Source organism: Stegostoma tigrinum, chromosome 4 (genome assembly GCF_030684315.1).
Source record: "Stegostoma tigrinum isolate sSteTig4 chromosome 4, sSteTig4.hap1, whole genome shotgun sequence".
In the NCBI taxonomy this organism is placed as follows: Eukaryota; Metazoa; Chordata; class Chondrichthyes; order Orectolobiformes; family Stegostomatidae; genus Stegostoma; species Stegostoma tigrinum.
Window position 1 is genome coordinate 115,652,658 of NC_081357.1, and position 17,300 is coordinate 115,669,957.

General features: G+C 42.3%; 1 protein-coding gene across 2 annotated transcripts in view; it reads left to right on the forward strand.

Annotated features, from left to right (window-relative positions):
* grhl1 (grainyhead-like transcription factor 1) overlaps positions 1 to 17,300 on the forward strand; it is a 113,282-nt gene that overhangs the window by 36,490 nt on the left and 59,492 nt on the right. For both annotated transcript variants that reach the window (XM_059645617.1, XM_048531974.2), the window contains exons 5-8: positions 1,728 to 2,106; positions 10,355 to 10,431; positions 13,211 to 13,367; positions 13,846 to 13,957. In XM_059645617.1, the coding sequence (XP_059501600.1) occupies positions 1,728 to 2,106; positions 10,355 to 10,431; positions 13,211 to 13,367; positions 13,846 to 13,957 (725 nt within the window). The remainder of the gene's footprint in view (positions 1 to 1,727; positions 2,107 to 10,354; positions 10,432 to 13,210; positions 13,368 to 13,845; positions 13,958 to 17,300) is intronic.

The following is a 17,300-nucleotide window of genomic DNA, read 5'->3' on the forward strand; positions in this document are numbered from 1 at the left end:
AACATTGGAACAGATAAATAACTGAATATGGGAAATGAAACAGGCACAGCTAGAAATACAAGTTAGCCAAACAATTCACTGAGTGATTCAGCTCATAATATTATTAAAGTTGCTGTTGGTAATGGGGGAATAACACTTGATTGATTGCACAGTGTAATTGTTGACATATCTTCAAGAAGCAGCTGAACCAATTCCTGACTGGGACACAGATTGCAATTTGGAAAGCCAGTGCCTTTTCTGGGTATCACGTGGTCTTTGTGAGCTTATAGTTTTGATTTTCTGAGGGAAGAGTTTTTGAGATTGGCTATTGTCTGTTTGCAGCCACCCCCCCTCCGCCCCCATGGCTGCTTGAGGTGGGTGTGAGTTTGTCAGGGGCCGAGTTTTGGATCTGCGATAGTCCGGGTGGAGAGGAAGAGAAGGCTAGCGGGGAAGAGCGGTCAGTGGGGGGAAAAAGATTATTATTTATTAGTCCAGCTATAATGTGTCAAGTAAGCTTTGTAGAACAACCAGATTTACCTGTCTCAGATAACAAAGTGTAGAGCTGGATGAACACAGCAGGCCAAGCAGCAACTTAGGAGCACAAAAGCTGTGTTCATCCAGCTCCACTCTTTGTTATCTCGGATTCTCCAGCATCTGAAGTTCCCATTATCTCAGATTTACCTGTCTGTCATTTTTCTATAAACTCACTACATTGAATATTTATTGTGGTGATGTTCTACAAAGCCAGAGATTGCACATCTTTATTTTGTGTGGAATCAGAAACAAGTTGCCTGTGCTCTGTGAACTTTATAACTGAATCATTTTAGTATTGATGCTGTTTCAATGATGGTTAACATGGAACCCTGTCTTGATCTCAGTGTCACTCTCTCCTCTCCAGGACTGGGCTGGACTCCCTCACGGTGTCACTGTCTCCCCTCCTGGACTGGACTGGACTCCCTCATGGTGTCACTGTCTCCCCGCCCTGTACTGGACTGGACTCGCTCACAATGTTACTGTCTCCCCCCTCCCTGTACTGGACTGGACTCCCTCACAATGTTACTGTCTCCCCTCCAGGACTGGGCTGGACTCCCTCACAGTATCACTGTCTCGCCTCCTGTACTGGGCGGGACTGCCTCTTTGTGAAAGTCTCCTCTCAGTCATATCTGATGCGCTCATTTACTTTATCGGCACATCTAGTTTTCTCTGCTTTTCTTGTGAATTTTTGAACACACCAATATTTTGACAAATCTTTGGCCTCGTTGGATGAAATGAATAACTCTTGCAATTTGAACTTCGGATCAATGAAGCTTTTCTCTTCATGATTCTTCCTTTAATTACAAACAATTAGAATTTTGGGGTTGATTTTGAGTAGCCTTACTTGACATTGACAGGACTTTACAGAGGGTCAGTAGCAATACTGTCACCTAACACTACCATTAGATTTGCCACTATTTTAAAAGTACCAGACTGACAGCATCTGCTTGATTCAGGTGAGAGGCTCATTTTAAGATGGAAACTGTGATTGTATGAGATATTTTCAAGTTAACCTGTGTTGGGGGTCACACTTCTCCGCCAGACCGTGTAGGTGTTCAGTGTCCTTCCACCTAGTTAAAATCTACCCAATATTTGAAGAATTTGTTTTGAGGAAAATAATAGCTAAGTTGAGAAGTACACATAAATTATTCAGTGGCTTTCCATGTCGCTGTTGCATTGCAGTATGTGTGAAATGATCGCCTTTTCTTTTTAAGGAACTGCATGCTATCTGCAACAGATCACCCAGTCATTTCCACTGCGGATAATCGAGTGCAGCAACTGAGAGTGTTGCCAGTCAATCTGGTGTTGCCTGGCCACTCCATAGGGCACGACAAAGTAAACCAGTTTACAACCACAGACACTACTGTCACTGTCTCTGTCACAACGGTACCAACGCAATCTATTAAAACCGAAATGAACCCTAATAACTTTTCTGTGGGAATGCTGCCGGCATCGTACTGCAGCGAGCCTCCTGAGCGCTCTGTCATTCATGATCGAAATCCTCACGGTGACCACTTTGCTTCAACTGCACAGTCACAGAGAAGGACTCCAGACACAACTTTCACAGAGAATTTCAAGGAAGGCTCTCAAGAGGTAAGCCAGCCATTTTCACACCTATTGCTCCATCTGACGTAACGGTTAGTGTTTAGCCTCCCTAATGATGGAATGAGCACCCTGTATTTTAAATCAAAACAGCAAATGCTGGTTAAAGGTCTGGCACCATCTGTAGAGAAACAGTTAATATTTCTGAGTCAAGTATGGGTTGCTTTGAAATTCCCTGTTTTTAATGTTGGTTTCTCTGAGAGGGTAGCTGGGAGGTGATCATCTCTCAGTTTTCTCAATGCTGCCCTAATTGGCGTTATGACATATGTAGAGCAAGGCCATGCATAGCTGCATTTCTATCCTCAATGATCCACCCCCATAGCAGCATGCTGCAGATTGAGAATCTTTACAGTGGGTGGAAGGGGTTGAACCAATCTCTCATCAATCTATTGTGTCATGCAGTAGTATTGAGGTGGACCATGACTTGTATCACCATTTGCAGCATTGTTAGTTATGGTCTAATCTTTGTGTGCCACATTGTCTGCTTATGTAGGGATGAGTAAGTTGTTAGAGGTGAAATTCACGTTGGGCAGTAATATTAAAAGAACAGTGAATTGAAACCCATTGAACCACCTGTCTGAAAAGAAAATCCAGCAGAGTGTAAAACTGTCAGCTGAATTGCTACCATCCAGGTTTCATTCTGTTGCATGGAAAATGTGGGATCATAATGACAGCTTTTCATTGCAAACTGTTAGTGTAACCCACCCCTTCAGATGTTTCCACATTCACTTACTGTGTTTGGCTTGTTTTCATTTGGATTATTACAGAAAATATGATGAAATGCAAACTGACAGGCGTAGTCAAAATAGAGGACAAAATTCACACTCTGAAATTGTTGAAACTCAGTGTTGAGTCTCAAGGGCTGTAAAGTGCCTAAGCAGAAAATGTGATCCTGTTCCTTTAGCTGGTACTCAGTTTCACAGCAGCATTTCAGCAGCCTTGGACAAAAATGTTAGCACTGGAGCAAGATGGTGTATCGAAATGGCAAGTTATTGGAAGGTCAGGGTCATTCTTATAGATGGAGTGGCAGAGCTTTTATTATAGTAGAGTGCAAAAAAAATGCCCAGGTTATTATATCTGCATGCAGTACAAATATGAAGGCAAGAAAAAAGAAATGAAGGTACTAAATGGGTTCCAGACAATTAACTGTTTAACTATAGAGAACACAAGCTGGAATGGTATGCAGGCTTTTACACATGATTGATAGACATGTTTGGGAAAGAACTAAAGGAACAGGAATGCCCAGGCTAACCTGTCATTTTTTATGCTACATAACACGAGCTCATCCAAAATTCTGTTACCTGTATCCTAACCTGCACAAACTTCTGCTCACCCAGCAATCCCGTGCGTACTACCGCTATTTGCCATTTGGAACAAAAAAGCCTCAGTTTTAAAGTTCTCATAGCATTTTCATATCTCTCTCTCTTCTTGATCTCTGTAGTGTTCTCCAACCTCACCACATCCGAAAGATCTGTTCTCCCTGAATTGTAGGCTTGTCATTCTAAATCTCCAATTTTAATCACTCCACCATTGACAGTCATGTCATCAGCTACTTAGGCTTTAAGCTTAGATATTCCTTTTGTAAAACTCTTTGCAAGTCTACAGTCTTTTATTTTAAGATTTTACTTAAAACTTAGCTCTTTAACCAAATTTTCCTTCATCTATCTTAATATCTCATTATGTGGCTTGGTGTCGGTGTTTTTTTTTGATAAAACTCCTGTGAAGCGCCTTGGGGTGTTTTCACAATGTTAAAGATGCAGTACAAATGCAAGTTGTTTCTTGACTGGTATAAATACGTATTTCATAATATGGAACAATTACACCATCACGTGTAAGGCTGTAATTAATTCAAATTTTCCTGGTCTGACTGGGAACCTCAGCTCTTGCCACAACCATTTATAGCAATCTAATAATCTTGTATAACAAGAAAACAGCTTTAACCATTATAGATGTTACTATTTGCCACAGTCACAGACAAATAACAATATGTTACAAATGAATTCAGTACAACAAATATGCAAAAGAAGAAAGTTAGTCATGAATCTGTCTAAAGCAACAATTTATGTGTAATTCACTAAAAAAATCTGAAGGTGCTGTGCAGGAGCATTATAAATCAAACAGTGATTTCAAACTGCATTAGAAAATAGCAGGTCAGATGACCAAATGGGAATCTTATTCCTAATCATTTGTACTTGTCACTGAATACCCACCCTTACCATTGACCTAAACTTGAACAGCTACACAAATACAATAGCTGCTAGAACAAGTCAGATGCTGCAATTTCTGCTGACTCTTCAAAGTCTTCCTGAGATCTACAAGGTACACATCAGGAGTTTAATGGAACAATCCACTTGCCTGGATGAGTGTAGCTTCTATAATATTTTTAAGAAGCTTGACAAAGAAGCTGCTAGACTGACACCCCATCCAACACTCCAATATTCACTTCCTTCACCACCAACTATCAGGAGCAACAGTGAAACCCATCTACAGAATGCACTGCAGTATCTCACCAAGGCCTCTCTGACAACATCTTCCAAACCAGCAACCTCTACCACTTAGAAGGCCATGCACAACTGATGCACGTGAACACATGCATTGGTGATAATCTAGTGAAACTTTGATACCTTAGTATAGTTTTATAATTCACTTGAACTTCTGTTCTGTTTGGAGTTCACGCTAATATTTTCCTGTAAGCAAGGACCCTGATTGGTGTTATGGACAGGCCTCCTAGCAGTAACCAGGGTGTGTAGAAACTTAAATTAGGAGATACAAGAGGCATGTAAGAAATGCACAATTACAATAATCATGGGAGACTTCATTATGCAGGCAGGCTAGGGAAATCAGGTTGGTAACAAATCTCAAGAAAAGGAATTAATGGAACATCATTGAGATAGCTTTTTTGAAGCATCTTGTAGTAGAGCCCACTAGGGAACAGGCAATTCTGGATTTCGTGATGTGTATTGAGGCAGACTAGATTAGGGAGCGGAAGGCAAAGAAAACCCTAGGGGGCCAGTGACCATAATATGGTAGAATTCACCTTACACTTTGAGAGGGAGAAGATCAAATCAGATATAACATTATTACAATTGAGTAAAGGTAACCGAAAGGACATGAGGGAGGAGCTGGCCAGAGTTGATTGGAAGGAAAGACAGTGCAGCAGCAATGACAGAGGTTTCTGGGGGTAATCCAGGAGGAAGAGCAGAAATTCATTCCAAGGAAGAAGAAACATACTGAGGGGAGGGTGAGGCAACCATAGCTGATGAGAGAAGTCAGGAACAACACAAAAGCAAAAGAAAAAGCATTCGATATGGTGTAAGTTAGTGGGGCGCCAGATGATTGGGAAGCCTTTAAAAACCAGCAGAGGATGACTTAAAAAAGCAGTAACGGGGAGTTTATTAAATATGTGAGTAAGCCAGCAAGTAATATTAAAGAAGATTGTAAGTATCTAAAATGAGAGAGGTAAGAGTGGACATTGGACCGCTGAAAAGTGAACAGGAGAAGTAGTAAAAGAAATGTCGGTGAAACTGGATTCGTACTTTGTGTCAGACTTCATAATGGAAAACACTAGCCACATACCTCAGGAAGGACATACTAGCCCTGGAGTGTGTCCAGCGGAGATTCACACGAATGATTCTTGGAATGGTAGGTTTAACGTATGATGAATGGTTAAGGATCCTGGGATTGTACTCATTAGAGTTTAGAAGGTTGAGGGGAGATCTAATAGAAACTTACAAGATAATGTATGGCTTAGAAGGGGTGGATGCTGGGAAGTTGTTTCCGTTAGGCAGGGAGACTAGGACCCATGGGCACAGCCTTAAAATTAGAGGGAGTAAATTTAGAACTGAAATGAGATGACATTTCTTCAGCCAGAGAGTGGTGGGCTTGTGGAATTCATTGCCACGGAGTGCGGTGGAGGCTGGGACGTTGGATGCCTTCAAGGCAGAGATCGACAAATTCTTCTTCTCAGAAGGAATCAAGGGCTACGGGGAGAGTGCAGGAGAATGGAGTTGAAATGCCCATCAGCCATGATAAAATGGTGGAGTGGACTTGATGGGCCGAATGGCCTTACTTCCACTCCTATGTCTTATGGTCTTATACCGGAACTTCAAAAGAGTCAGGGACAGTGGTGAGTGTAGTGGCCATCCCTAAGGAGAATGTGTGGGGAAGCTGAGAGGTCTGAAGGCAGATAAATCACGGGACTGGATGGACTGTGGACTACACCCCAGAGTTTTGAAGAAGATAGGTGAGGAGATTGTAGAGGCATTGGTGGTGATCTTTCAGGAGTTACTGGAGTTGGGAGGGTCCCAGAAGACTGGAAAAGGGCTAATGTAACACCTGTATTTAAGAAGGGAGGGAGGCAGAAGACAGGAAACTGTAGGTCAGTTAACTTGACCTTGATCGTTGGTAGAGTCCATTATTAAGGATGAGATTGCGGAGTGCTTGGAAATGCATGGTAAAATAGGGCCTAGTCAGCATGACTTCATCAAGGAGGGGTCATTCCTGATAAATCTGTTCGAACTCTTTGAGGAGGTGACAAGCAAGTTATACAAAAGTAGAGCGAGTGGACATGATCTATTTGGATTTCCAAAACACTTTTGACAAGGTGGCTGGTAAATAAGATAAGAGTTTGTGGTGTTGGGGCAAGGTTTGGCATGGAGAGAGGATTGGCCGGCTGGCAGAAGGCAGAGAGTAGGGATAAATGGGCCCTTTTTGGGATATCAGTCAGTGATTAGTGATTTCCGCAAGGATCAGTGTTGGGACCACAGCTATTCATGTTATACATTAACTATCTGGATGAAGGAACTGAGGGCAATGTTGCTAGGTTTGCAGATGACACAAAGATAGGTGGAGGGACAGGTAATGTTGAGGAAGCTGGGAGGCTGCTGAATGACTTGGACAGACTCAGCCAGTTGGCAACAAATTGGCATATGGAATACAATATGGGTAGATGTGAGGTTATGGGCTTTTGTGGGAAGAATAGAAGCAGAGACTATTTTCGGAATGAGGCAAGGCTTTGGCAATCTGAAGCAGGATTAGACTTGGGCCAACCGAAGGTTGCAGGAACAGCAACTGATATTCCGCTTGGGAACCCTGCAGCCCAATGGTATCAATGTGGATTTCACCAGCTTCAAAATCTCCCTTTCCCCCACCGCATCCCAAAACCAGCCCAGCCTGTCTCTGCCTCCCTAACCTGTTCTTCCTCTCACCCATCCCTTCCTCCCACCTAAGCTGCACCTCCATTTCCTACCTACTAACCTCATCCCACCTCCTTGACCTGTCCGTCTTCCCTGGACTGACCTATCCCCTCCCTACCTCCCCACCTATACTCTCCTCTCCACCTATCTTCTTTTCTCTCCATCTTCGGTCCACCTCCCCCTCTCTCCCTATTTATTCCAGATCCCGCTCCCCATCCCCCTCTCTGAAGGGTCTAGGCCCGAAATGTCAGCTTTTGTGCTCCTGAGATGCTGCTTGGCCTGCTGTGTTCATCCAGTTTCACACTTTAATATCTTGGATTCTTCAGCATCTGCAGTTCCCATTATCTCTTCGACTTGGGAGTGCTAGTTTTCAGGATTCTCTTCAGGTTAACTTGTAGGTTCACTTGATGGTTAGGAAATCACATGCAATGTTAGCGTTCATTTTAAGAGGACTAGAATGTAAGAGCAGAGATGTACTGCTGAGGCTGTATAAGGCTCTGGTCAGCCCATATTTGGAATATTGTGGGCAGTTTTAGGCCCTGTATTAAAGGAAGGATGTGTTGACATTGGAGGGAGCCCAATGGACTTGATGGAATTTAGAAGGACGAGGGAGAGTCTGATTGAAACTTAGAGAATACTGAGCGGTCTGGATACTGTGGACATGGAGGAAATGTTTTCTTTAGTAGGAGAGACTAGCATTTGAGAGCACAGCCTCTAGGTGAAGGGACAACCCTTAGAACTGAGATAAGGAGGAATTTTTTTCAGCCAGAGGGTAGTTAATTTGTTGAACTGATTACTGTAAAGGACTATAGAAGCCAAGTCATTGAACGTATTTAAGACAAAGGTAGGCTCTCGATTAGGAAGGGTATCAAGGGCTATGGGGAAAAGGCAGGAGAATGTGATTGAGTAACATTTCAGTCGTGTTCGAATGACAGAGTGGACCCAAAAGGTCAAATGGTCTAATTCTGCTCTTTTATCTTATGGTCTCATCACAAGTTGATGACCTTCATCAGGACAATTCTGAAGGGCCTTTGATTCTGTTTCTCTCCACAAATGCTGCCAGAGCTGAGTATTCTAAATATTTTCTGTTTTGATTTTATTAAAAGATAATCGGTTTATATCCCATTTGCTATTTGTGGGAGCTTGCTGGGTCCATGTTGGGTTCCTATGTTCTAACAGGGACTGTGTATCAAAAGCTGTTCAATGGCTGTAAAATAAACTGGAGTGTTCTAAGGTTGAAACATTAAATTCCTGCTTTCACACATTGTCTCTTATACTCAATTTTGCTGATGGCATTTGCCACTTTACCTGTTATTCCTGATTTCAAAAGTTGCACAATTGTTCTGCAACAGCAATACAGAAATGATTGAATTTATAACATGCCTCTTAGATTCACAGGTGATCCCAAAAGTCTGTGTATTTTTTCCATGTGTAAGTCACATTGGTGATTTAGCCTTAGCACTGTCGCAGAATTAGGATAAGGACCAGGATAAATGCCACGGCAGCACATATGAAGTCAACTCCTTCACAGGACACAAACAGGATACAAATTAGAATATGAATTGCTAAACAAGTAGGATTTCTGCTCCATCTCTCACCAACTTGTGATTTTGCATTCTAATCAAATGTGTGCGAGAGTAATCACAGGTTGGCAGGCACAAAACGGGAAAACCCAAGCTAGTGGAGAAAATGCTGTTTATCTAGTGGAAAGGGGATTGCAATTGTGGTCGATTTACATTTAGCATTTTGCTGATTTTATGTGGAAAAGTAACCGTGAATCTTGGGTGATCTTTTCTAGTTTATACCTCCATCTGCTTAACGCTGAAATTGATGGAGAGGCAAAGTTACAGCCCTTTGCTTAGGGAAGGAAAAGCTTTCATTTATCGCTTTGTGTGAGACATCACGAGGCATTTCACACATGCTGAATTGTTTTGAATTGCAGTCACTCAGTCACTATGTAAGCGTTTTGCTCGAAGCGTTCTTCAAACCTGTTAATGAAACAAATAAGTAGCTAAATAGCTCCTGGTGATGGGAAGGATGTTAACCAAGATATCCAGTAAACTACCTGCATTTTTAAAATTTGTTTCGTTAAACCTTTAATGCCCACATTTGTCAAACAGGAGCTTCGTTCTCTGGCAGTGGTCAGATGGCCCTCCATCCCACATTGGACCTGTGGATGGCTCTCCATCCCACATTGGACCTGTGGGATGGCTCTCCATCCCACATTGGACCTGTGGATGGCACTCCATCCCACATTGGACCTGTGGATGGCACTCCATCCCACATTGGACCTGTGGATGGCACTCCATCCCACATTGGACCTGTGGATGGCTCTCCATCCCACATTGGACCTGTGGATGGCCCTCCATCCCACATTGGACCTGTGGATGGCCCTCCATCTCACATTGGTCCTATGGATGGCCCTCCATCTCACATTGGTCCTATGGATGGCCCTCCATCTCACATTGGTCCTATGAATGGTCCTCCATCGCACGTTGACTTGTCTGCCTAAGTTACTGAGGTCCAGGACTTAAATCTAACTTGACAAATGTTTCCATTAGAACTAGACTGACAGTGTTACGGGTGCATATTCTTCATCGGGAACAGAGAAAAACTACAAATATCATGAACACAAACATGTTTTAGTGTTCAGCCTGCGTGAGCAAACAGCATGCAGACAGACTCAGATAGAATCATAGTTCTGCATGTAATTGAGAGTATTGACAAAATCCTTTACGGGTTTATCAGCCAGCATCAACCTAATTGTTGATCAGAATCAGGCTGGTGCTGGTTAAGGTGCATTGAACTGAATGAATTAATCAATGCAAAATGTAATAATTAATTTGTTCAATGGCATTTGCAAGAAACAAAGTCTGCTTCAGTAAGATGTGTTGTATAGTTGTCATTTGACTTTGGCGTCAAGATGAAATTTTATAGCTTTTTTTTCTCTTATGTGTCCACAATAAGGGCAAGCCCATGAAGGGATGCAGTCATGGTCTCATTAGCGTTTTATGCCTGTCTTCTTATGTTTTCTTTCATCACAGGTATTCGGCTTTCCTACCGATCTCCATGTTCGAATGCCTACTATGTGTTCAGAGGAGTATGCCTTTGATAGAATGAGGTAAACACTCTTAAATAAAGCAAAGAACCGTGGATGTTACAGATCTGAAGGAAGCAAAAATGGAAAATGCTGGAGAAACTCAGCAAGTCCGTGGAGACGAAACAGAGTTAACACTTTGAGTCCAGCCACCCCTTGTCAGAACTTCATAACATTGACTCTGTTCTGTCTCCACAGATGCTGCCAGACCTGCTGAGTTTCTCCAGCAATTTCTGTTGTGATTTGGTAAATATTTTAGACAGCCCAATCATCTTTTCATGGAAACTTAATGTCAATGTGTTTTTATACACTAATGATCACATTTCAAGTACATCATTGATGTCCTAAGTGATAACATTTACACCTTTATAAAATGTTCCTATACTGTGTAAGTGGAGCTGCAGTCGATAAGTATATAGTTATTCACTTCAAGCCAGAGAATAAAGTTGGACCCAAGTAGCTTATGTGGAGGGGAGCACTTTCAATGTCTCACTGAATGAAATTGATTCTGCGATGAAACATTCAATTAATCTAAAATGATATACAGAATCTAATCAGTACTTCTTTCAGGGGGGCATTAGCTGCTGCACAACACCTTTAAAACTTTATGGTACTGTAGCAGAGAAATTTAGATGTGGGTGCTCAGGGAAGCAAGAGATTAAGAAGGGATATTCAACCCATCAAGCTAATTTCTATCATAAATGGCACTCAACAATTTAATTGGTGAAAATAAATTTGTTTATAAATGCACCTTGATCCCCAGTGGTAATCAAAGAAGATACAGAATCCATTTTATTCTTCCTTCATGTGACGGGGATTTCATTGGTTTCTGTTTGTTGCCCATCCTTACTTGCCCTTGTGAAGGTGATGTTGATCTGCTATTCTGAGCCACTGCAGTAGAATGTGGGGATAGCCACAGTGCTGTTAGAGAGAGTCTTCTAAGGTATTGAATCAGCCAGGCACAGCAAAATAGTTCCAGGTCAGGATGCTGTGTGATTTGGTGAGAATCTTGCAGGTCACAGTGTTCCCATGCATCGACAGTCCTTGTCCTTCTGGTGGTAGAGGCCACTGGTATGGAACATACCATGAGAGGAGCCTTGCTGAATTGCTGCAGTGCATCTTGTAGCTAGTTGGTAGCAAAGGAAGTGATGATTTGAGTTGGTGAACAGGGTGATGGTCAAGGGGACTGCTTTGGCCTGGATGGTATCGAGTTTCTTAAATGTTATTGAGGCTGCACTTTCCCAGGTAAGTGGGAAGTATTCCATCAAACTCCTGATGTTACCTTATAGATGTTAGTAGGCTTTGCAGAGTCAAGAGGTGAGTGACTTCCTACAGAATTCCTAGCATCTGACCAGCTGTTTTAGTGACTGTATTTGTGTGGCTGTGGTTTTTGTAGGCCTTTCAGAAATTGTACTGCCATTGGATGTCAAGGGGAGATGGCTAGATTCTGTCATTGGCAATAGTCTTTGCCTGGCATTTGTGGCACATAATAAGATCACGGCTGATCTGTTTGTATTCTGAGTTCCACATTCCCATCTAACCCCCCCAATCAACCTTTGAAACTCTTGCCTATCAACAATTTGTTCACCTCTAACTTAAAAATATTCAGTGACCTGGCCTCCACTGCCTTCCTAGGCAGTGTTCCAAAGTCATGCAGCACTCCAAGAGAAAAGCTTTTGATTCGTCTCAGTCCTAAAAGTGTAACTCCTAATTTTTGAACATTGGCCTCTGGTTCTTGATACAGCCACAACAGGAAACATGGTTTACTATCTTTCACGGCTTCTGCCGATTGTGATCTATCTGATTGTCCACCTTACGGCAGGTTTACTGGAAAATAAAATTTATAAATTAATTTTGCCCAACAATTCCACACCCACCTCCGCAATTCCCCCCTCCTTTTCTCAAGTCATTAACCTTTTCCTGGGATATTGTTTCTTGGGTACTCGTCACTATCTGGTATCTCTTACTCCATTGATGATCTAGGTGTGTGAGCCTAGAGAGAGGCTGTTGAGAGGTTGTTGAATAGTAGGATGTACTATGGCCCACACTGCATCCCCATTGCTCCACATCCATGTGAACCTTCACTGCAGAGCTTTCAAAAGTGGAACTACCCCTCCCTGTCTCAGGACTGTTGACAGTAAATATTGTGCTCCAGTGGTGTCTCTTCCCTGGCACAGAATTAACCAAGATTCTACAGCACACAAGCCCATTGAATTCAAATTCAAATTCAATTCTCTTGAATTCTCAGTGAATGGTTATTGTTTGAAGTTTCACCAGGCACCGACTTCTGCCGAGAGTGACAAGGAAGGGACAGACACAGAGAGTGTCTTCCAGTCCTCGTTCACAAATTGATGTTTTTTGACCTCTGTTTTGCTTTCCAGAAGCGGCTGTTGATATGGATTCATTTGTATGCTCTGAGCCTGCTCATTTGTTTTTCAAAATTGGCTAACAGCAGACAAGCCTTTTATCTCCTGATGTGTGAAATTAACATACAAGAGCAAATCAAACATGATGCAAGCTTCTTGATGCTTCTAGATATAGTTATCTGGTTTCACTGTCTTTGGATGAAATGATAATTTCTGTGCAGTTTTTGTACAGCTCTCAATTGTTTCACAAAGTTTGCCTCAACCTGTGGTCCAGTGGTCACAGCAGTTATTTTAGGTCCACATTTGTCCTTTTAAAATGTCACTTTAGCCTGTAAAAGCCTCAAGCATTAAAATTAGATGATAGACATTGAATATTAATATACCATTTTTTGTGCAGCCAGAATAACATGGTTCATTTTTTATTTACTATTTTACAGAAGTACGTTTGAATATGTTTTGGAAGCTTCCAAATCACTTAAACAGAAGACAGGTGATGGAACCATGACATATTTGAACAAGGGTCAGTTTTATCCCATCACACTCAAAGAAGTGGGTTCCAATGAAGAAATCCATCATCCGGTCAGCAAAGTCAGAGTAAGTGTTGGTGGGAATGTCAACTTTATTTTATTGTCATAATATGTAATTGCTCTCTGTATGAGTGCCGTACCACCATTTTCAATCTTTCAAAATATTTCTGAAATAAAAATTGTTTTTATGCAGTCCACAAAAAAAGTATATATGTTGTGAAAAGCATTCCTACTTATTAAAGCCTAAACCTCTTATTAAATGGGGTAAATTCTAACTTTGTGGTTGCAGAGAATAATTGATAGTGAGCTTGAAGTTTATCTGTCATGACCCAGTGTTTTTTTATTTCTGTTACCTTCTGAAGAGATGTTAGACAAACTACTCCCTGTTTAAACCCGGCCGCACTATCATTCAAAGGCAAAGTCTACCAGACTTTGGGTTGCTTGTAGTGAATACTTTACAGATCCTTTTCTTTGTACGCTATATGGTCCTAGTTAAAAACTCCTGCTTTGTTATTGTAAAGTTCTGAATTTTCTTCTGTTTTCAGAGTGTGATAATGGTTGTTTTTGGTGATGATAAAATCCGTGATGAGCAACTCAGGCACTGGAAATACTGGCACTCCCGGCAGCACACTGCGAAACAGCGCTGCATTGACATCGGTATGGAACAAGCTACCTCTTGCTGTCAGACATAAAAGGGCTTTGTTTAAGGAAGTAAATGTTTATTTGGATGGGTTGATATAACGTTTTACCAAATTATCCCTTGTAGGCAAGGTGCCTCACTTTGACAGTGGTCATCAATAGGAAATGATGTGCATTGGTCTGCCCTAGAAATGAGCTGTTGGTCACCTCCTTGTTGTGTTTGCTTTTCCTGACCGTGAGGCATGTTAGATGTCCACAAAGGAACCCTAGAATTATCCTAAAGCAAAGAACTTCAGGGTACCTGTCACCACTGCAGTGATTGGCAAGGCATGGTCCTTTGTTACTCCAAGAAACATCTCCCTGTAGAAGGTTGCAATGATCAAAGCCAATCTGTCTTGAGAAGTATGCTTTCCCCTAATTTTTTAAGACAGGCCACCCTTATCCTGTTGGTTTGGTTGAATGAACAAAGTCTTCTTAAAGCAATCCCATCAACCACTGCCATCTCTGAACTTCTGCTGCAGCTTCTGCTGGTTGTTCAGAGCTGCCGCTGATCTTCCACTTCCTCCATTCTCCTCCTTCACACATAGGGCTGCTCTCACACTAGACAGTTCGTGGTGGTTTAACCTGAGGGACACCATGCCAGCAGTTAGCACATTCTCTTCCAGACACTTACACTGCTTATTGAGGGTCACTAGCCAAAAGGAAAAACTGCAAAGAGTTTGCCGAGTCACAGCTTACTTCAACTCATGAGATCAGAAGCACACAAGTGCAACTCTGATCCAAATATATACATAAGTTGATCAGAATTTCAATTTCTTTCTGGTTTAACTTCGGAGTTGGGATCTTAATTTTGACAGAGGACTAAGATTTAAAGGAAGCCTATGACTTGGTCCATGAGACACTGACCTACCTATATTGGGGCATCAACCAGCCCAAAGGTCCAGGTTGCTCACAATGCTCTCTTTACAACTTTTATATGTACACAACTGAGTAAGCATCACCTCCACACTCTACCTATCTTGACCATTCTATATTACAGCTGATAATTTTCTCTTTGCAACTGTTCTCTTTCTATTGCAAGTCCATCTCTTAATTGAAAGTGGCTTCATTCAAACTGTTGTATCATTCATTGATAATGGGAACTGCAGATGCTGGAGAATCCAAGATAATGAAATGTGAGGCTGGATGAACACAGCAGGCCCAGCAGCATCTCAGGAGCACAAAAGCTGACGTTTCGGGCCTAGACCCTTCATCAGAGAGGGGGATGGGGTGAGGGTTCTGGAATAAATAGGGAGAGAGGGGGAGGCGGACGGAAGATGGAGAGAAAAGAAGATAGGTGGAGAGGAGAGAATAGGTGGGGAGATAGGGAGAGGATAGGTCAGTCCAGGGAAGACGGACAGGTCAAGGAGGTGGGATGAGGTTAGTAGGTAGGAGATGGAGGTGCGGCTTGGGGTGGGAGGAAAGGAAAGCTGCACCCCCATCTCCTACCTACCAACCTCATCCCACCTCCTTGACCTGTCCGTCTTCCCTGGACTGACCTATCCCCTCCCTACCTCCCCACCTATACTCTCCTCTCCACCTATCTTTTCTCTCCATCTTCGGTCCACCTCCCCCTCTCTCCCTATTTATTCCAGAACTCTCTCCCCATCCCCCTCTCTGATGAAGGGTCTAGGCCCGAAACGTCAGCTTTTGTGCTCCTGAGATGCTGCTGGGCCTGCTGTGTTCATCCAGCCTCACATTTCATTATGTTGTATCATTCATGTTTGGAGGATTGAGGTAAACCTGACTTTGAATTTGGGACTGGATTGTCTTGTAATGTCACCTTGTTATGCCTCTTAGCTACACAATGCAGTATGGGTGGTAGTGTTATAATGAGCAAACTGCTCATTATGGTCTAGGTTGTACATGACTCTGAGGTTTAATTGAGGGGAGTGGCAATAGTATCAGGTTGCAGTTCAGTGTGTTGTCTGGTGGCTTTGGTTGTGTTTTTATTTAGGAGGACTTAAGTGTGCATACCTTTTCCATTGGCCCTAAATTGTAAAGGGAACGTTTTGCTAAGGCGTTACTAATGATCATTGGTGAAAGCTCAGATGAAAGAATCCGATTATTTCAGTAGATGTTCTGAATTCTTTAGCCTGAGTGTACGTACAATTTTCTCAGATTGGGTTCTCTTACCACAGGTTAATGTAGGTACTTATCTGGCTACAACTTGCAGTAATCCAGCGTTACGCTGAGGTTGAATTTAATTCTGGAGGCTTGACTTGATGATCCTTCAAAATTTCAAGGAGTTTGTCTCGTCATATTAACGAGGAAGTTTGATGTAAGCAGACATATAAAGTCATACAACACAGAAATGTTCCCTTTTTCATGAGATAAGGAAATAGCTGCAGAACTTAATAAGTACTTTGCGTCAGTCTTCACAGTGGAAGACATAAGTAGTATCCTAACAATTAAGGAGAGTCAGGGGCAGAGTTGAATATGGTAGGCATTACAAAAGAGAAAGTGCTAGAAAAACTAAAAGGTCTAAAAATTGATAAATTTCCTGGCCCCGATAGGCTACATCCTAGAGTTCTGAGGGAGGTGGCTGAGGAAATAGTGGAGGCTTTGGTTGTGATCTTTCAAAAGTCACTGGAGCCGGGGAAAGTCCCAAATGATTGGAAACTTGCTGTTGTAACCCCCTTGTTTAAGAAAGGATCAAGATAAAAGATGGAAAATTATAGGCCCGATTAGCCTAACCTCGGTTGTTGGTAAAATTCTAGAACCCATTGTTAAGGATGAGACGTCTAAATTCCTGGAAGTGTAGGGTCAGATTAGAACAAGTCAGCATGGATTTAGTAAGGGGAGGTCGTGCCTGACAAACCTGTTAGAATTCTTTGAAGAGGTAACAAGTATGTTAGACCAGGGAAACCCAGTGGATGTTATCTCTCTAGACTTCCAAAAGGCCTTTTTTAAAGTGCCTCACAGAAGGCTTCTGAGCAAGGTGAGGGCCCATGGTTTGAGCCCATGGCTTGGATTGAGGATTGGCTGTCTGACAGAAGGCAGAGAGTTGGGATAAAAGGCTCTTTTTCGGAATGGCAACCAGCGACAAGTGGTGTCCCTCAGGGTTCAGTGTTGGGGCCGCAGCTATTCACTTTATATATTAATGATCTGGATGAAGGGACTGGGGGCATTCTGGCGAAGTTTGCCGATGATGCAAAGATAGGTGGACAGGCAGGTAGTACTGAAGAGGTGGGGAGGCTGCAGAAAGATTTAGACAGTTTAGGAGAGTGGTCCAGGAAATGGCTGATGAAATTCAATGTGAGTAAATGTGAGGTTTTGCACTTTGGAAAAAAGAATACAGGCATGGACTATTTTCTAAATG